Source organism: Pezoporus wallicus, unplaced genomic scaffold, assembly GCF_028554395.1.
Source record: "Pezoporus wallicus isolate ANWC-B61680 ecotype Strahan unplaced genomic scaffold, APGP_CSIRO_Pwel_v1 contig_1735, whole genome shotgun sequence".
NCBI classification, from domain to species: Eukaryota; Metazoa; Chordata; class Aves; order Psittaciformes; family Psittacidae; genus Pezoporus; species Pezoporus wallicus.
This window is the reverse complement of record NW_026636334.1, coordinates 150,451-169,379: the sequence shown is the minus strand read 5'-3', so window position 1 is coordinate 169,379 and position 18,929 is coordinate 150,451. Positions and strand designations below refer to the sequence as shown.

The window sequence follows — 18,929 nt, the reverse complement described above, 5'->3', positions numbered from 1 at the left end:
GGGGGGGAAATGATTATTGTTACTTTTTGGGGGGGTTTAATTGTTTTTTTGGGGGGCTGCCCTGTCCCCCCCCACTGCCAGCTCTGGACTTCATAGAAAGAAAAGGAGAAACAGGAAAAAATCCCCCCCCCCCCCTTTTTTTTTTATATTAAAACTCCCAGAAATGGATAAACTCCCCCCACCCCCCCCCGAGCATGAGCCGAGCTGCTCAGGACTCAGCCATTGGGATGATGGCTCCTCCTCCCCCTTTTGTGCACCCCCCAGTGTTTCGGGGTGTCCCCTCCCATTCAGTCCTCATTGTCGGGGTGTCCCCCCCCATGCACCCCCATTGTACAGTCTGGAAGCCGCACTGGGACCTCGCATCCACTTGGGATCCACAGCCACGGACCGGGACCCACTGGGGGGGGTGGGATGGATCTGGGGGGGGGGGGGGTGTGCATGTGTGTGTGTGTGTGTGTGTGTGTGTGTGTGTGTGTGTGTGTGTGTGTGTGTGAATGGGGGGGTGACCCCCCCCACAATGCCATGGTCTGGGGGTCACTGCTCAGTGTGACCAAGGGGGGTTTTTTGGGGTCCCCCCCCCGCTATTTTTGTCTTTTATTTTACTCTTTTTTTTTTTTTTTCTTCCTTTTCATCAAACCACAAAATTCTTTCTTCTTTCTTGCTCCCCCCTCCCCCCCCCCTTCCATCCCTGGTGAAGCTGCTCCTCTCCCTTCACCCCAAATTGGGGGGATGACCCCCTCCCAGCGCTCCCCTTGCCCCCGGTACCCCGTTTTGCCCCCCCATCCATGCTGTATATATATCTTGGGTTGATGGGGGGGTTGACGTACCCCCTGGGATGGGGCTGTGGGGACAGGGTGGGTGCAGGGGTGGGGGTCTTGCTCTGGGCCCCCCCCTTTTTAAGCAGACACAAGCACCAGCAATCCCACGGCCCCCCCAAAGCACCCAGTGCAATGGGGGACCCTCCCCGCACCCCCGCTGTATGAAGGGGGGCACAGAGTGTGGTCCCCCCCCATCCTGTCCCTGGAGAGGAGCTGGGATTGGGGGACAGGACTTGGGGGTCGCAGGGACATGGGTGGGGGACTTTAACCATTTTCCTCTTCTTTCCCCCAAATTTCAGCTCAGAATGGGGAAGGGGGGGGAGCTCTGGGTTTAGGGGGGGCCACCCCCACTTTGCTGCTCTCAAAGCCCCCATATGAGTCACCCCCCCCACCCCCCCCCCCATGGACCTCTCAGTGCTGGGGGGGGGAACCCTCTTCCCATCCTCAAATTGGGCTGAAACCTCACCATTTGGGGGCAATTGAACCCAAACCTATTGGGGGGGGGCTTCCCATATGGACAATCCCCCTGGGCCAGTGTGTGTGTGTGTGTGTGTGTGTGTCCATCCCTCATCCCCTTCCCATTCCCTTTGCTTCCAGTTTGGAATTCCATCCCCCCCCCCATTTTTAATCCCACCCCCCCACTGAGGGGCCTCGATCCCGCTGAGTGTTCCCACCGCCGCCGTCGTGTTTTAGTGGATGTTTTTAGTACAAGGAAAAAAGAAAAAAAAACCATAAAAAAACAACAAAAAAAAATCCCAAAATCCCTTTTCTTTTTTCCGTTTTTTTTTTTTTCTGTTAAAAAACTTCAAAAAAAAAAAAAAAAGACGAATAAAAATCTTACAGCGCTGACAATTGGGGGCTAAAGGCGTTTGCGCTGCGAGAGGATTGAACCTGTGAGTGCATTTTGGCACTGCCGCAAAATCCCGGGATCCTTTAGAGGGAAGTTTCTTGTGAATTCAAAAAAAAAAAAAAAAAAAAAAAAAAACCAAAAAAAAAAAAAAAAAAAAAAGTTAAAAAAAAAAAAAAAAAAAAAAAAAAAAAAAAAAAAAAAAAAAAAAAAAAAAAAAAAATTTTTTTTTTTCTAATATTTAAGAAGTGTTTTTGTAGGTTTAAAAAAAACGTTAAAAAGGCAAAAAAAAAAGGAGTAATAAAGAATAATCCCAACTTGGAATTTCTACGGCGTCGCTCGGCTCCGGCTTCACTTCCTTCATTTCCTTTCTTCGGTTGTTGTATTATTTGGAGGTTTTTTTTTTTTGGATTTTTTGTTTTCTTTGGAATTTTCGTTGTTTTTTTGTATAATAAAGTGACAAATCCCGGCTCCGCTCTCGTGTCCTTGCTCTAGGAAATAAACCTTCAGGCACAAACCAGCCACTCCAGGGAGTGTCCGGAGTGTTCTTCCCTCCCCCCCCGGGAGGAATCCATAGGGATTCGTTGGGATTTGGGCCACGGGGGACCTGAGGGCACAGGGATGCGGTGGGAGCAGTGGGGGGAATAGGGGGTCACTATTGGAAGAGAGGGGGATCACTGCGGTTGTTTGTAAGGGGAAGAGGGATCCATGGGGAAATAGGCGGCCCTAAGGGGGGGATCCGTAGGGATGGGGCTCAATGGGATGGGGTTCCTAAGGGTGGAGGATCCGCAGGGATGGGGATCCACGGGGTGGGGGAATCCATAAGGATCCATAGGGATGGGGCTGTCTGGTAACGGGGGTCCCTAAGGGTGGGGGATCCATCGGGGTCCGTAGGGATGGGGGGTCCCTAAGGGGGGGGATCCATAGGGATGGGGCTCCCTAAGGGTGGGGGATCCATAGGGGTCCGTAGGGATTGGGGGTCCCTAAGGCGGGGATCCATAGGGATGGGGCTCCCTAAGGGTGGGAGATCCATAGGGGTCCGTAGGGATGGAGGGTCCCTAAGGGGGGGGATCCATAGGGATGGGGGGTCCCTAAGGGGGGATCCAGCCCCGCCGAGCCGCGCCGGGGGGCGCTGACCCGGCCCCGCCGGGCCCTGCGCTCCGGTGAGTGCCCCCTGACCGCCACGGGGACCCCCCCCGGCGCTGCCATCGACCCCCCCCATGGGTGGTACGTCCCGCCCCCCCCCCTTTGTTCGCGTTCCCCCGGCTCTGCCCGCGCCACAGCCCCCGCCGCGGAGGGGGCCGCAGGGTCCCGGTGCGGGGGGGCCGATCCCGATCCCGATCCCGCCGCTGTTTCCTCTTCCCAGAGCGGAGGGAAGCGATTCCCCTGCTCCCGCCCGGAAGCGGGTGCCGGGAGGTGCGGGGGGGGGCACACAACGGGGACCCCCGCGGTTTGCTCCCCCCCCGGTGCAGTGGTTGGGTCGGGGAAGCGGTGCCGTTGGCAGCGGTGGTGGCTGGGGGAGCTGTGGGGGGGTGAGTTCGGGGTCCCCCCTTTTTAACCCCTGCGGGGGGGTGGGGGGCACACGGTGGTCCCGTCCCCACCCCCCCCCGTCATCCTCAATGGAGGGTGATGCAGCAAAACCCATCGCTGGGGGGGGGGGGCAGCATTGGGGTGCATGGGGGGCTGATGCCGTGGTGATGGGCAGCAATGTTCATTGGGGGGGCAGCAGTGGGGTACATTGAGGGGGTCCCCCTGTGCCCCTCCACCATAGACAGTGTGGGGGGGGGACTGATGCCACGGTGATGGGCAGCAATGTCCATGGGGGGGCAGCAATGGGGCACAGGCGATGTCCGTGTGCCCCGCCCCCCCCCATCATAATGGCTCTGTCCCAGGGATTCCTCCTGGAGCAGGGCAGTGGAGCCAGGGCCGTTCCCACCTCCCTTTGCCGTTGAGGGTGCTCGAAGTCCCCCGGGGGGGCGGTGGTAACCCAGGACTCAGCCTCTTGGGGTCACTCCAGAGCTCCTGGGGGGGTCTGACCGTGGCGAGGGGCTCTTGGGGTGGGTTTTGGCTTGGGGGGGGGGGTCTGGCCATGGTGAGGTGCCAGCGTGGCCCCCCCACAGCCTGGCCCCCGCCCCAGTGCCCCGTGCTATGAGCGTTGGCCGTGCCGTCCCCGCGAGCATTGCAAATGAAAATGGAGGAAATGTCTTTGTCTGGCCTGGATAACAGCAAACTGGAGGTGAGCACCGGGGCTGCCCCCCCGCGCCCCCCCGTGCCCCCCATCTCTGAAATCCACCCCCCCCCGGCTCCCCCCAGGCCATCGCGCACGAGATCTACACGGAGCTGGTGGACGATGCCTGCCTGGGGCTGTGCTTCGAGGTGCATCGCGCCGTCAAGTGCGGGTACTTCTTCCTGGACGACACCGACCCCGACAGCACAAAGGACTTCGGTGAGCGTGGGGGGGACATCGTGGTCCTGGTGTCACCGGGTGAGCCATGGAGGTGCTGGGAAGGGGATTGCTCATCCCCGTGTGCGGGTGGGTGGGGATGAGGGGGGATGAGGTGGGTTGAAAGCAGCCAAGGTGGGTTGGACATGGCCAAGGTGGGTAGAACATGACCAAAGTGGGTTGGACATGGCCAGGGTGGGTTGGACATGACCTGGGTGGGTTGGACATGGCTATGGTAGGTTGGACATGGCCAGGGTGGGTTGGACATGGCCAGGGTGGGTTGGATATGACCAGGGTGGTTTGGACATGACCTGGGTGGGTTGGACATGGCCAAGGTGGGTTGGACATGACCAGGGTGGGTTGGACATGGCTATGGTAGGTTGGATATGACCAGGGTGGGTAGAACATGGCCAATATGGGTTAAACACAACCACCTCACCACAGAAGAACCACTTTGGCCCGGCCTGGGGTGCCCTGATGCAGCTGGGGATGTCCCTGCTCATCGCAGGTGGCCGCACAGAGCCTCAGGAGGTCCCTTCCATCCCAGACCATTCTGTGATCCTGCGGACATTGCCCCAGGGTAGAGGCTGTGCTCTGGGGAGCACCACTGAGGGGCTCTGACGCGTGTCCCCATGCAGAGATCGTGGACCAGCCCGGCGTGGACATCTTCGGGCAGGTCTACAACCAGTGGAAGAACAAGGAGTGCGTGTGCCCCAACTGCAGCCGCAGCATCGCCGCCTCCCGCTTCGCCCCCCACCTGGAGAAGTGCCTGGGCATGGGGCGCAACAGCAGCCGCATCGCCAACCGCAGGTGAGGGTCCTGGGGGGGGCAGGATAGGCCCTGTGGTGCTTGGTGGGATGCAGGATGGATCCTGGGGTGCTGGGGGGATCAGGATCGATCCTGGGGTGCTGGGATCAGGATGGATCCTGGGCTGCTGGGGGAATTAGGATGGATCCTGGGGTGCTCAGGGGGATGTGGATGGATCCCGGGGTGCTGGGACCAGGATGGATCCTGGGGTGCTCAGGGGGATGTGGATGGATCCCAGGGTGCTGGGACCAGGATGGATCCCAGGGTGCTCAGGGGGATGTGGATGGATCCCAGGGTGCTGGGATCAGGATGGATCCTGGGGTGCTCAGGTGGATGTGGATGGATCCTGGGGTGCTGGGATCAGGATGGATCCTGGGGTGCTCAGGGGGATGTGGATGGATCCTGGGGTGCTCAGGGGGATGTGGATGGACCCTGGGGTGCTGGGATCAGGATGGATCCTGGGGTGCTCAGGGGGATGTGGATGGATCCTGGGGTGCTCAGGTGGATGTGGATGGATCCTGGGGTGCTGGGATCAGGATGGATCCTGGGGTGCTCAGGGGGATGTGGATGGATCCTGGGGTGCTGGGATCAGGATGGATCCTGGGATCAGGATGGATCCCGCTGTGTCCTGAGCCCCCTCCCCTCTGGTGCAGGATCGCCAGCAGCAACAACATGAACAAGTCAGAGAGTGACCAGGAGGACAATGACGACATCAACGACAACGACTGGTCCTATGGCTCCGAGAAGAAAGGTGGGGGCAGCATGGGGGTCCCTGTGCCCAAATGTGGGGTCCCCCATCGGGGGGGGGGGGGGCAGCTGCAGCGTTTGGGGCCTAAACCCCCCTGAAAAGGTAAAATTCATCTTTTCTGTCTCTCCCCATAGCAAAGAAGAGGAAATCGGACAAGGTGAGGGGGGCAGGTGGGGGGAGGCTGAAGGACCCAGGGAGGGCCGCATTGCACCCCCTAATTCCCCCCCCTTTGTTGCAGAACCCCAACTCGCCCCGCAGGTCCAAGTCCCTGAAACACAAAAACGGTGAGGGGGGGACGTGTGGGGGGTGGGGCGGGGGGTCCGTGGTGGGGGATTATGGGGGGCAGACCCCCTGCACCCCCTCACCCCTCCTCTCTTCCAGGTGAGATTGGAGGGAACCCCGATCCCTTCAAGGTGAGCCCATGACAGGGGTGATCCCATCCCCCCCGGGTGTCCCTGCCCCATCCTGCCCCTGACCCCCCCTCTGCCCCCCCACAGTACAGCAACTCCACCGGGATCAACTACGAGACGCTGGGCCCCGAGGAGCTGCGGACGCTGCTCACCACGGTGCGTGGTTCCCGGGAATGCCGGGAATGGGGACCGCGGTGATGTGCATCCCCCCTGGAGCGGGGCCTGATCCTGCTGGATGCAGCTGCTCCGGGGGGGCACTGGGACTGGGGCTCCTCCACCTTAACCCATCCCCTCTGTCCCCAGCAATGCGGCGTCATCTCGGAGCACACCAAGAAGATGTGCACCAGGTCAGAGCATCCTGAGGGTGCTCTGTGGGTCAGAGCATCCTGTGGGGCCGCAGGGGCGCTGGGGGGCTCAGGTCCCCATGGGGGACACAGAGGCTCAGCCCCACGTGTCCCCCCCAGGTCCCTGCGGTGTCCCCAGCACACAGATGAGCAGCGGAGATCGGTCCGGGTTTATCTGCTTGGTCCCTCGGCGTAAGTGAGCACGAGTGGGTCCCATTGCCCGTGTTTGGGGTCCCATTGCCCGTGTTTGGGGTCCCATTGCCCGTGTTTGGGGTCCCATTGCCCATGTTTGGGGTCCCATTGCCCGCGTTTGGGGTCCCATTGCCCGCGTTTGGGGTCCCATTGCCCATGTTTGGGGTGCCATTGCCCGCGTTTGGGGTCCCATTGCCCGTGTTTGGGGTCCCATTGCCCATGTTTGGGGTGCCATTGCCCGCGTTTGGGGTCCCATTGCCCATGTTTGGGGTCCCATTGCCAATGTTTGGGGTCCCATTGCCCGCGGGGTCCCATTGCCCATGTTTGGGGTGCCATTGCCCGCGTTTGGGGTCCCATTGCCCATGTTTGTTTGGGGTCCCATTGCCCATGTTTGGGGTCCCATTGCCCGCGTTTGGGGTCCCATTGCCCGCGTTTGGGGTCCCATTGCCCGCGTTTGGGGTCCCATTGCCCATGCGTTTGGGGTCCCATTGCCCATATTTGGGGTCCCTTGGGGGGGTCCCATTGCGTTTGGGGTCCCATTGCCCGCGTTTGGGGTCCCATTGCCCATTTGTTTTTGGGGTCCCATTGCCCATGTTTGTTTGGGGTCCCATTGCCCATGCGTTTGGGGGCCCATTGCCCGCGTTTGGGGTGCCATTGCCCGCGTTTGGGGTCCCATTGCCCATGTTTGGGGTCCCATTGCCCGCGTTTGGGGTCCCATTGCCCAGGTTTGGGGTGCCATTGCCCGCGTTTGGGGTCCCATTGCCCATGTTTGGGGTGCCATTGCCCGCGTTTGGGGTGCCATTGCCCATATTTGGGGTCCCTTTGCCTGCGTTTGGGGTGCCATTGCCTGCGTTTGGGGTCCCATTGCCCATGTTTGGGGTCCCGTTGCCCACGTGTGGGTCCCATTGCTCGCGTGTGGGGTCCCATTACATGCGTGTGGGGTCCCATCGCACACATGCGGTCCCAGTGCCACTGTCCTGATGTGTCTCTGCCCCATGGTGACCGGGGGCAGGCTCATGGGGACACCTTGGGGGGAGCTGAAGCGCTGGGGCTGGGGTGTGGGTCCGAGCACCCCCATTGCACTGGGGGGCGCAGCGGCACCATGGCCCCCCCCCCAACTCCTGTGCCCAGGTCCCTGCCCGAGGCCGAGGGCGCTGTGGACACCGAGAGCTTCGAGGTGGCCGAGAGCCAGAGCCAGGCCCTGATGAGCCGCCTGCAGTGGGACGGCTCCGACATCTCCCCCTCGGACTCAGCCTCCTCCAAAGCCAGTGAGTGATGGGGGGGCACAGCGGGGGTCCGGGTGCAGCAGGGGTGGATGCTCTGCTCTGGGGGGGCTCTTTTTGCTCTGCCTGCCCCCTGACCCCATCCATCTCCCTCTTTCCCCCCCCAGGTACCAATAACTCCGAGTCCCGCAAGACCAAGAAGAAGAAGCCGCACTTGGGGCTGGGCAGCGGAGCGCCGGGGCTGGGCTCCAGCAAGAAGAAGAAGCCCAAACCCCCCCACACGCACCCCCCCAGCATCTACGATGACATCAACTGAGCAGCGGGGCTGGGGGGGACACGGACACATGGACCAGTGGCACACAGCGCGGGTACTGGGGGGAGGATGGATATGGGGGGGGTTGAATTTGGGAGTCTCCCCCACCCCCTCTGGTGCCTCTATTTATTGATGTCCATGGGGCACAGCCCCCTCTTCCTACCCAGCCCCAGTGGGGGGGGGGCACCCGCAGCACCGGGCCTGACCCCCATGCCCTGGTTCAGGATGGGGGGAGGATGGAGGGGACCCCCCCACATCTGCAGCTGGATTTGACTGGGGGGTGGGCACTGGGGCCTGCAGGGGTTGGGGGGGCTGCATGCTGCATCCTTTATGCTTGGGGCCGGTTGGGGGGGGACACCGCCATGGGGGGTAACAGCACCCCCCCGGTGCCACTGTACCCACCAGTGCTTTTGTAGCCCAGTTGCCATAGAGCAAACGGGGGGGGGCAGGCACAGCTCAGCTTTGTGGCAGAGCCCCCCCCCCCCATCCCCATGTGCCCGGGGACCTGGTGCTGCCATTGGGGGGGGTCCTTGGGGCTGGTGTTTAAGACCCTCCCCAGCACCCAGCTCTGGGCGTTCTCCATGAAGGGGCTGTGTTGGGGACCTGTTCATTGCCCCCCCCCCCCCATGGGTCTCTGCCCCCCACATCCGTCTGTGTCCCTGTGGGGTGCTCCTGTGCTCCCCCCGGTGCCGTGGGTCTCAATTTATGGTGCTCTTGGATTCACTATGGTCAAACTGCTGCTAAAGGCTCGTGCTGGGGGGGCCCGCGGGGGGCACCAGCGCACGCTGAGCTGGCCTTGGCGTGCCCTGGGGCTGAGGAGGGGGGGGCCCAGCCCCCAGACCCACAGGGACCACCCTGACCACCCCCCGAACGGGACAATGCCCAGGGAGGGGAGGGGGGGGACCCAGCCTGAGCCCTTCTGCTGCGGGAGAGGAGCCGCTGTTCGGGGTCCAAGGAGTGCTGTGGGGCTGGGGGGGTGGATGTGCCCCATATCCCCCCCATGCGTGGGCCCCCCATGTCCCTGCTCTCTGTGCGTGGTCTGTGTCCCCCCGAGCGCGTTGTGGCTGCCCCTGTAAATAAAACTGCATCTTGACTTGGTACCCGGGGCCACGGACCCCCTCTTTGACCAAAACGCCCTTGTTTTGCCCCAGACCCCCGGGGGGCGGATGGGGGGGGGGGGGAGGGAACCCAGCGCAGAGTCACCGGGACCGAGCTTCCACCTTTTACTGCTTCACACGGGGGGAGCGGAGCCAGGGCTGGCCCCTGCCCCCCGTGCTCTATGGGGCCGCACCCCCGAACCCCGTCCTTGTCCCCCCCCCGATCCCTGAGCGACGCCTCCTGGGCGGGGCCAGGCGCGCGCGGATGGCGCGAAACCGGGAGGGCGGGAGAGGAGGAGGGGGCGTGACTACGCTGCGGTGGGAGGGGCCATACACAATGGGGCGGGGTTTCTGGCAGGGGGCGTGGCCTCGGGCCCCTGGGGCTGGACCCCTCGGGGACCTGCCCCCCGTCCCCGTGTCCCAGCCGCTCCCCACGGTGAAGCCCCCTCCGTTCCCCCCGCAGGGCCCCGCCGGCGCCGGGTGCCCTCAGCGGATGAGCCCCTGCAGGGGCAGCCGGAGGTAGCGGCGCAGCGCGGGCGGCAGCGCCAGCGCGGGGACGGCGTCGTGGCAGCGGGGGCCCAGGCTGCGGCGCAGGGCGCAGCGGGCGAGGTGCTGCAGGCGCCGCGGTTCCCCCGCCATGCGCACGGCCGAGGTGTAGAACTCCCGGTGCTCCTGGAGACGGGACAAGGGGGGCAGCGAGGTGGGGGGGGGGTCAGGGACACCCAGGAGCCCCCCCCGGCCATGGCCCCCTCTTACCTCCCACAGCTCCGGGGGCACAGCGTCCACCCAGCCCTCGGCCGGGGGGATGCGGTCGTAGGCGTTGAGCACAACCTCCAGCGCCGGCGGGTGCCGGCAGCAGAACTTGAGCATCTGCGACACAGAACGTGAGGGACGCGGCCCCGCCGCCACCGTCACCCCCAGCACCTCTCTCTCCATCACCCACCTTGGGGTGGACGGGGCCGGCGCCGTGGTCGAGGAGCAGCGCGATGGTGTCCTCGGGGCGCTGGTCCCGGTACTCCTCGACGGCGCGAAGGGCACAGTCCAAGGGGGTGTCCCCGGCGCAGTTGGCGGCGGTGGCGTCGGCGCCGTGGCGCAGCAGCAGCCGCACGAGCCAGGCCTGCCCGTTGGCGCAGGCGTTGTGCAGCGGTGCGTGGTGCTTGCGGCCTGCGGCGCTGGGGTCGGCGCCGGCCGCCAGCAGCCGCTCGCAGACGGGGCCGTAGCGCTCGGCGGCATCGCGGTGCTCGGCGGCGGCGCAGGCCGCGTTCAGCGGGGTCTCGCCCTGGCGGCTGCGGCACGAGGCGTCGGCGCCGTGGTGCAGGTACAGCTCCACGTGCGCCGCCAGCCCCTGCCGCGCCGCCACGTGCAGAGGCGTCAAGCGGCGCTCCCGCGTCTCCAGCCCCACGCGCGCCCCGTGTGCCAGCAGCAGCTCCGCGCACCTGCGGGGGGCACGGGTCAGGGGGTGCGGGGACACCCGGGCCCTGCTGGCACCCCCTGTGCCCCATGGATGAGGGGCAGGGTGGGGGGCAACCGTGGGGCAGGACTCGGATGGGGGCGGGGCCTGACCTTAAGGGGGCGGGGCTCGTTATGGGTGTGGGTCCCCGTTTAGGGGCGGGGCTTTCTCTGGGGAGACGGAGTCACGCTGGGAGGCGGGGCTTGCTGTGAGTTGCGTTTTGATTGGGCGGGGCTGCTGTTGGGGCGGAGCTTGCCCGCGGGTGAGGGTCTGGCATGCAAATGAGGCTGCGGAGAGGGAGGGGCGGGGCTTCTCATGCAGATGAGCCCGGGCCTGGTCCCGGATTGGCTGGCGGGCAGGGGCGGGGCTCACCGCAGGCTGTGGGGCGCGGTGCAGAGGTGCAGCGGGGCGCAGCCGTCAGCGCTGAGCACGTTGGGGTTGGCGCCGAAGTCCAGGAGCAGTTGGGTGCAGGCGGGGTCGGGGGCGGCCGCGCTGTCGTGCAATGGGGCCCGGCCCCCCACCACCGCGTCCACCGCGGCCCCGCGCAGCAGCAGCAGCCGGGCGCAGGCCACGAAGCCGCGGGCGCACACGATGCGCAGCGCCGAGGTCTGCTGGAGCCGGGGGCTCAGCACCCACAGCCCTGCGGGGGGACCGGGTCAGACCCGCACACACCCGGGGGGGGCCCAACAGCCTCCAGCCCCAACCTGGGGGGAGCAGAACTGGGGTCCCAGGGCACCCAGCACCCGCATTAGAGCGGTGGGAAAGGGGGAGGGAAGGGACAAGGGCGAAGGAAGGGAAGGGAGAAGGAAGGGAAGGGAGAAGGAAGGGAAGGGAGAGGAGAAGGAAGGGAAGGGAAGGGAGAAGGAAGGGAAGGGAGAAGGAAGGGAAGGGAAGGGAGAGAAGAAGGAAGGGAAGGGAGAAGGAAGGGAAGGGAAAGGAGAAGGAAGGGAAGGGAAGGGAGAAGGAAGGGAAGGGAGAAGGAAGGGAAGGGAGAAGGAAGGGAAGGGAGAAGGGAGAAGGGAGAAGGAAGGGAAGGGAGAAGGAAGGGAAGGGAGAAGGAAGGGAAGGGAGAAGGAAGGGAAGGGAAGGGAGAAGGAAGGGAAGGGAAGGGAGAAGGAAGGGAAGGGAAGGGAGAAGGAAGGGAAGGGAGAAGGAGAAGGAAGGGAAGGGAGAAGGAGAAGGAAGGGAAGGGAGAGGAGAAGGCAAGGGGGAAGGAAAAACAAGAAGGGAAGGGCAAAGGGCCCCCATAGCCCCAGCCCTGTACCCTGCTCTGGTGCCCACACCAGCTCCTCGCTGCCCATCTCCATGACCATGTTGGCGCTGCTCTCATCGCTGAAGATGCTCTTGACGCGCTGCAGGTCCCCGCTGTACAGGGCGTTGTGCACGGCAGGGTCCCGGCAGCACCGGGGCCGCGGGGGCTCGGGCAGGATGCGGCGCGTGGCCCGGTCCCGAGCCAGTGCCCGGCGCCGCTCCTCCTGCTCCAGCAGCTCCCGCTGCAGCCGCAGCGACCGCAGTGCCGAGGAGCTGAAGGCGAAGGTGTCCTGGGCCATGGGGCAGGCCGGGGGGCACTCAGCTGCCTCCGGCCCCGGGGGACGGGGGGGGGGGTGTTATAAATAGGGCCCGGCCCCACAGCAACGCTGAACCCAGGGCCTGAGCCAGCCCTATAAATAACTGCCCGGGTGGTAAACAGGGGCACGCTGCCAGAGCCTGGAGCCTGCTGGGGGGTCAGAGCCGGGTACCCCCAACATGGTGGGGCTGCAGGAGCCCTGGGGGGCAGAGGGATGTCCCCAGGGGTGGGTCTGGGGGGCTGCAGCACAACAGGGAGGGGGGACACAGACACAGGAGCAGACAGTGCAATGCAGGGATAGAACAGCCCTTTAATGGGGGGTCAGGCTCCATAGAGAACACACAGGGAAAGGAGCAGCCGGGGCAGCACCTGCTCAGCATCCTCAGCACGGCCCCAGCCCAGGCCATGGTGCAGCCCTGGGGTCAGCAGCAGTCAGCTTGGGCTGGGGCAGAGAAGAAATCCTCCGGGAGCTCCCCCAGGAGCCCGTCCAGGTCATCTGCGTGGCACAGGGGGATGGAGCGCGCTGGTTTGCACACGCACAGAGCAGGGATCGCTCCGTGTCCATGGACATGGGAGGGGAGATGCTGCCCAAGCCCAGGACCTGTTCAAAGCCAACTCACCTACATCATAGCCTCCAGCTCCCTCTGGCTCTTCCTGCCCAGCTGCCTGCTCTGTGCCGTGGGGCCTCGAGTGTCCCCCCCAGTGACCAGGGGCAGGAACACCCCGGGGGGGCTCCGTGGGGTGCGCTGGGGCATGAGGAGGGACCTGCAGAACCAAAGGGAGAGGAGAACCATAGGGGACCCACGGGGGGAGAGGTCCCGGCACCCAGTGAGCACCGGCTCCCCTCTCACCTCCTGCCGTGCTGGTGATGGCTGTGAGAAGCTGGCCTCGGGCTCTGCTGGGTAGATCTTGAGCAGGTTGTTGGGGGTGACGTTGAGGTAGTGGTTGCGGTGGGATGGGGAGAACACACCCACCTGTGAGGAGAGAGCCGTGGGGCAGAGCCAGGGCTCCAGCATCCCCGGGATGTGCCCAGGGTCAGGAACAGCCCCAAGCCCTCGCTGCTGCTCTGCTGTCTCCCACCTGCCTCAGGAGCAGCACGGAGCCCGGCCGGAGCTCGCTCTGTCTCTCCTCCAGCAGCAGGCGATGCACCGTGCCCTGCATCTCCCCTGTGGGCAGGAAGGGAGCCATCAGCCATAGGGAGCAATGGGCAAGAGGAGCCTCAGCCCAGGCACATCCACACGAACCGGTTGGGTCCCGGAACACAGCAGCAGCATCAGCGTTGGTCCTGGTCAGGGTCCTGATCATCACGGCCATGCTGGGGACCTTGTTCCTGGGGAGCTGCTTCAAGGCTGCCTGCAGAGATCCTCGTGTTGCACCAGTGTCCCCATAGGGCCGCAGGACCAGCCCAGCACCTCCCCACAGCTCCAGTGGGGAGCCGGGGGCTCTCTCACCTTCCGCAGCACCATGATCACACTGTAGGTGCGGAGGAAGCAGCCGGGGTCCCTCTCATCCAGCTCCAGCTCTGTTTTCATGGTGAGCCAGGGCCCCTTCCCAAAATCCTCCTCTGTGGGCAGCGAGGAGCTGGGCATGCCCTGGAGTCACAGCACAACCAGTCACAGTGGGGGGGAGCTCTGGGGACCTCCCCCCAGCATCACCCCCCAAACACACAGTGCTGGGATTCAAACACGGATCTGCACTGGAGCTATGGAGCAGGGGAATGGCACAGGGTGCCCAGGGAAGCTGTGGCTGCCCCATCCCTGGCAGTGTTCAAGGCCAGGTTGGACACAGGGGCTTGGAGCAAGCTGCTCCAGTGGAAGGTGTCCCTGCCCGTGGCAGGGGTTGGAGCTGGAGGAGCTTTACGGTTCTTTCCAACCCAAACCATTCCATGAGTCTATGGAGCAGGGAATTACCTCTGTCTGCGGCTTTGCCATGGCCCCGTGACACGGAGTTTGGGGAGCAGAAATGAGGATCTCCTCCAGCAGCTTCCCAGCGTGCTTATGGGAGAGGCAGGAAGAGGTAGATGGAGCTTTGCACCTCTTCACCACCTCCTCCCATGCCATCCCATGCCATCCCATGCCATCCCATGCCATCCCACTCCATGTCCCCGCACCCACCTGCTGGGGCAGGATCCCAGCGGGCCCTGGGAACCGCCGGGTCTTGCCCTGCGCTGGCGGCCGGGGGGCAGCCCCCGGTGCTTTGCTGGCCGCTGCCACCAACTGCACGAGGTGGTTGGTGACCACCGGGCTCTGCAGCGCCGGGGGGCAGGGGGGGGCCTGAGGGGGTTGCGGCCCCCGTGGCTCCATGGGGGGGCTCCCGGTTCCCGCCTGGTGCGGGGGGGCTTGGAAAGGCCTCAGGGATGGAGCCCCGGGAGCGGGGATGCAGCCCCGGGGCTTTCCCATGGGGATGGGGGGCGCGGGGGGGCAGGCCCCGGCCGCGCTGGGCCGCAGCCCCAGCCTGGGCGCTGCCTGGGGGGCAGAGGGGGGGCCCGGCCCCGCTCCCTCCCGCGGCCTCTTGAGGGGCCCCGATTCCCGGGGGGGCCGCTCCCCGCGCTCGGGGCCCCCCAGCTCCAGGAGGAGGCCGGGGCCCGGCGCATCCCGCGGGGCCGGGGGGCTCCGGCAGCCCCCGGCCAGGGGCCGCAGCGCGGGGCCGGGGCGGTGCTGCGGGGGCTGAGCTCCGGGAGCGCCGTGGCTCAGGGATGGGGCTCCGGGAGCCAGGAACCGGTTCTCGGCGTCCTCCACGGCCGAGAGGAAATCCTGCGGGAGGAGAGGGCTCCGGCACCCAGCACCCGTGCTGAGCACCACGTCCCATGTCCCGCATCCCACGTCCCATAGCGCATGGGTCAAGTCCCATTCCCCATATCCCACGTCCCACGTCCCATAGCGCGTGGGTCAAGTCCCATTCCCCATATCCCACGTCCCATAGCGCATGGGTCAAGTCCCATTCCCCATATCCCACGTCCCATAGCGCATGGGTCAAGTCCCATTCCCCATATCCCACGTCCCATAGCGCATGGGTCAAGTCCCATTCCCCACATCCCACAGCCAATGTCCCATGCCCCACGTCCCACATCCCACGTCCCATGTCCAAAGTCTCATGACCCATATCCTACATCCCATGTCATACATCCCATGTCCCACAACCCATACCAGTGTCCCGTAACCCATATCCTACATCCCATGCACACATCTCACATCACATATTCCACATTCCATGTCTCATGTCCCATGCCCCACCTCCCATATCCAGTGTCCCATGCCCCACACCCCATGCCCCACAACCCATATCCAACATCCCATAACCCATATCCTACATCCCATGTCCTGCATTGCACATCCTACATCCCATGCCCCACATCCCACTGTACATTGGTTAACCCTGTATCAATATTCCACATTCCACATCTCATGTCCCATGCCCCACAACCCATATCCAACAACCCATACCCCACGTTTCCACCCCATGTCCCACACCCCATACCCCACAACCCATCCCATGTCCCACGTCCCATACCCCATGTTTCCATCCCATGTCCCACACCCCATACCCCACGTTTCCACCCCATGTCCCACACCCCATACCCCATGTTTCCATCCCATGTCCCACACCCCATACCCCACGTTTCCATCCCATGTCCCACACCCCATACCCCACGTTTCCACCCCATGTCCCACTCCCCATACCCCACGTTTCCACCCCATGTCCCACTCCCCATACCCCACAGCCCGTCCCATGTCCCACACCCCATACCCCACGTTTCCACGCCATGTCCCACTCCCCATACCCCACAACCCGTCCCATGTCCCACACCCCATACCCCATGTTTCCACCCCATGTCCCACACCCCATACCCCACGTTTCCACCCCATGTCCCACACCCCATACCCCACGTTTCCACCCCATGTCCCACACCCCATACCCCACGTTTCCACCCAAGTCCCACACCCCATACCCCACGTTTACACCCCATGTCCCACACCCCAAACCCCACGTTGCCTGACCTGTGCCCAGACGCCAGACCCCCCTAACTTTCCCATGTCCCACACCCCATACCCCACGTTTCCACCCCCTTTCCCACACCCCATACCCATCGTTTCCACCCCATGTCCCACACCCCATACCCCACAACCCGTCCCATGTCCCACACCCCATACCCCACGTTTCCACCCCATGTCCCACACCCCATACCCCACAACCCGTCCCATGTCCCACACCCCATACCCCACGTTTCCACCCCATGTCCCACACCCCATACCCCACGTTTCCACCCCATGTCCCACACCCCATACCCCACGTTTCCACGCCATGTCCCACACCCCATACCCCACGTTTCCACCCCATGTCCCACACCCCATACCCCACGTTTCCACGCCATGTCCCACACCCCATACCCCACGTTTCCACCCCATGTCCCACACCCCATACCCCACGTTTCCACCCCATGTCCCACACCCCATACCCCACGTTTCCACCCCATGTCCCACACCCCATACCCCACAACCCGTCCCATGTCCCACGTGCCCCCCTCACCTCATCCTCCAGGTCCCCGAACAGCCTCTGGAGCCCGCAGGCCTGCGGGAGGCGAGAACCGGGCCCTGTGGGACCCCGGCGGGGCCCTGCTCCAGCCCCGCCCCACGGCGGCCGCAGCCTCCGGGGCCCCTCAGCGGAGCACGGACCCACCATGGGGCCGAGCGCACCCCACGGGCAGCCCAAAGCCCCCCCCCGCCATCAGCCCCCCCCCGTCCCGGTCCCGTTCCCGTTACCATGGCAGCGGCGCGGAAGGCGGAAGCGACCGGGGCCGGACGCGAACCCGCGGCCCTGGGGCGGGGGCAGCGGCGGGAACGGCCCCTTTAAGGAGCAGCGGCCCCTGCCGGCGGGAGGAGCGCGGCGGCGCCTCTTAAAGGGCCAGAGCCCCGCGTCCGGCACTGGCGTGAGTGTGACTGTGACTGTGACTGTGAGTGTGACTGTGTGTGAGTGTGACTGTGAGTGTGAGCGTGACTGTGTGTGAGTGTGACTGTGAGTGTGAGCGTGAGTGTGAGTGTGTGTGAGCGTGACTGTGTGTGAGTGTGACTGTGAGTGTGAGCGTGACTGTGTGTGAGTGTGACTGTGAGTGTGAGCGTGACTGTGTGTGAGTGTGACTGTGAGTGTGAGCGTGAGTGTGAGTGTGTGTGAGCGTGACTGTGTGTGAGTGTGACTGTGAGTGTGAGCGTGACTGTGTGTGAGTGTGACTGTGAGTGTGAGCGTGAGTGTGAGTGTGTGTGAGCGTGACTGTGTGTGAGTGTGACTGTGAGTGTGAGCGTGAGTGTGAGTGTGTGTGAGCGTGACTGTGTGTGAGTGTGACTGTGTGTGAGTGTGACTGTGAGTGTGAGCGTGACTGTGTGTGAGTGTGACTGTGAGTGTGAGCGTGAGTGTGAGTGTGTGTGAGCGTGACTGTGAGTGTGAGTGTGACTGTGAGTGTGTGAGTGTGAGTGTGAGTGTGAGCGTGACTGTGAGTGTGAGTGTGAGTGTGAGCATGACTGTGACTGTGAGTGTGAGTGTATGAACGAGTGTGAGCATGACTGTGAGTGTGACTGTGAGTGTGAGCGTGACTGTGAGTGTGAGCGTGACTGTGAGTGTGAGTGTGAGTGTGAGCGTGACTGTGAGTGTGAGTGTGAGTGTGAGCATGACTGTGACTGTGAGTGTGAGTGTATGAACGAGTGTGAGCATGACTGTGAGTGTGAGTGTGAGTGTAACGAGTGTGAGCATGACTGTGAGTGTGAGTGTATGAACGAGTGTGAGCGTGACTGTGTGAGTGTGTGTATGAACGAGTGTGAGCGTGACTGTGAGTGTGAGTGTATGAACGAGTGTGAGCATGACTGTGAGTGTGAGTGTGTGAGTGTATGAACGAGTGTGAGCGTGACTGTGTGAGTGTGAGTGTATGAACGAGTGTGAGCATGACTGTGAGTGTGAGTGTATGAACGAGTGTGAGCATGACTGTGAGTGTGAGTGTATGAACGAGTGTGAGCGTGACTGTGTGAGTGTGAGTGTATGAACGAGTGTGAGCATGACTGTGTGAGTGTGTGTATGAACGAGTGTGAGCATGACTGTGAGTGTGAGTGTGAGTGTATGAACGAGTGTGAGCATGACTGTGAGTGTGAGTGTATGAACGAGTGTGAGCATGACTGTGAGTGTGAGTGTGTGAGTGTATGAACGAGTGTGAGCGTGACTGTGTGAGTGTGAGTGTATGAACGAGTGGGAGCGTGACTGTGTGTGTGTGTATGAACGAGTGTGAGCGTGAGTGTGAGTGTGAGTGTATGAACGAGTGTGAGCATGACTGTGAGTGTGAGTGTGTGAGTGTATGAACGAGTGTGAGCATGACTGTGAGTGTGAGTGTATGAACGAGTGTGAGCATGACTGTGAGTGTGAGTGTGTGAGTGTATGAACGAGTGTGAGCGTGAGTGTGAGTGTGTGTATGAACGAGTGTGAGCATGACTGTGAGTGTGAGTGTGTGAGTGTATGAACGAGTGTGAGCGTGACTGTGTGAGTGTGAGTGTATGAACGAGTGTGAGCATGACTGTGAGTGTGAGTGTATGAACGAGTGTGAGCATGACTGTGAGTGTGAGTGTGAGTGTATGAACGAGTGAGAGCGTGACTGTGTGAGTGTGTGTATGAACGAGTGTGAGCGTGAGTGTGT

At 63.1% G+C, this 18,929-nt stretch overlaps 3 protein-coding genes across 4 annotated transcripts; 1 reads left to right on the top strand and 2 right to left on the bottom strand.

Moving 5' to 3' along the window:
* The first annotated feature begins 3,785 nt into the window (after nucleotides 1-3,785).
* On the top strand, nucleotides 3,786-12,535 carry ATXN7L3 (ataxin 7 like 3). Its single transcript, XM_057400111.1, has 13 exons — nucleotides 3,786-3,901; nucleotides 3,979-4,111; nucleotides 4,747-4,918; nucleotides 5,569-5,666; nucleotides 5,798-5,820; nucleotides 5,902-5,947; nucleotides 6,045-6,076; nucleotides 6,161-6,229; nucleotides 6,377-6,420; nucleotides 6,538-6,609; nucleotides 7,741-7,877; nucleotides 8,000-8,166; nucleotides 12,520-12,535. The coding sequence occupies exons 1-12, from the start codon at nucleotides 3,851-3,853 to the stop codon at nucleotides 8,146-8,148; spliced, it is 1,026 nt and encodes a 341-aa protein (XP_057256094.1). The 5' UTR covers nucleotides 3,786-3,850; the 3' UTR covers nucleotides 8,149-8,166; nucleotides 12,520-12,535.
* On the bottom strand, nucleotides 9,727-12,278 carry ASB16 (ankyrin repeat and SOCS box containing 16). 2 transcript variants are annotated; one of them, XM_057400109.1, is made up of 5 exons: nucleotides 11,957-12,278; nucleotides 11,065-11,332; nucleotides 10,186-10,678; nucleotides 9,999-10,112; nucleotides 9,727-9,914 (listed from the first exon to the last, which is right to left on the bottom strand). In XM_057400109.1, exons 1-5 carry the CDS (start codon nucleotides 12,240-12,242, stop codon nucleotides 9,729-9,731), a joined length of 1,347 nt encoding a protein of 448 aa, XP_057256092.1. In that variant the 5' UTR covers nucleotides 12,243-12,278; the 3' UTR covers nucleotides 9,727-9,728. The 2 variants fall into 2 exon arrangements, with proteins under 2 accessions (XP_057256092.1, XP_057256093.1); XM_057400110.1 differs by lacking the exon at nucleotides 9,999-10,112.
* A 16-nt stretch (nucleotides 12,536-12,551) lies between the features above and the next one.
* Nucleotides 12,552-16,939, bottom strand: HROB (homologous recombination factor with OB-fold). Its single transcript, XM_057400094.1, has 9 exons — nucleotides 16,787-16,939; nucleotides 14,374-15,012; nucleotides 14,170-14,253; nucleotides 13,711-13,851; nucleotides 13,504-13,612; nucleotides 13,340-13,425; nucleotides 13,111-13,233; nucleotides 12,880-13,024; nucleotides 12,552-12,755 (listed from the first exon to the last, which is right to left on the bottom strand). The coding sequence occupies exons 1-9, from the start codon at nucleotides 16,937-16,939 to the stop codon at nucleotides 12,682-12,684; spliced, it is 1,554 nt and encodes a 517-aa protein (XP_057256077.1). The 3' UTR covers nucleotides 12,552-12,681.
* Nucleotides 16,940-18,929: the final 1,990 nt, after the last annotated feature.

Coding starts and splice junctions, on each gene's coding strand:
- HROB (XM_057400094.1), bottom strand. CDS start 16,939: ATGGTGGGTCCGTGCTCCGCTGAGGGGCCCCGGAGGCTGCGGCCGCCG. Junction 13,852..14,169: donor TGGCAAAGCCGCAGACAGAG/GTAATTCCCTGC, acceptor CTGTGACTCCAG/GGCATGCCCAGCTCCTCGCT. Junction 13,613..13,710: donor TGATCATGGTGCTGCGGAAG/GTGAGAGAGCCC, acceptor GGATCTCTGCAG/GCAGCCTTGAAGCAGCTCCC.
- ATXN7L3 (XM_057400111.1), top strand. CDS start 3,851: ATGAAAATGGAGGAAATGTCTTTGTCTGGCCTGGATAACAGCAAACTG. Junction 5,821..5,901: donor AGAAGAGGAAATCGGACAAG/GTGAGGGGGGCA, acceptor CCTTTGTTGCAG/AACCCCAACTCGCCCCGCAG. Junction 7,878..7,999: donor CTCAGCCTCCTCCAAAGCCA/GTGAGTGATGGG, acceptor TTCCCCCCCCAG/GTACCAATAACTCCGAGTCC.
- ASB16 (XM_057400109.1), bottom strand. CDS start 12,242: ATGGCCCAGGACACCTTCGCCTTCAGCTCCTCGGCACTGCGGTCGCTG. Junction 11,333..11,956: donor GGTGTGGGCACCAGAGCAGG/GTACAGGGCTGG, acceptor GTCCCCCCGCAG/GGCTGTGGGTGCTGAGCCCC. Junction 10,113..10,185: donor CCGGCCCCGTCCACCCCAAG/GTGGGTGATGGA, acceptor TCTGTGTCGCAG/ATGCTCAAGTTCTGCTGCCG.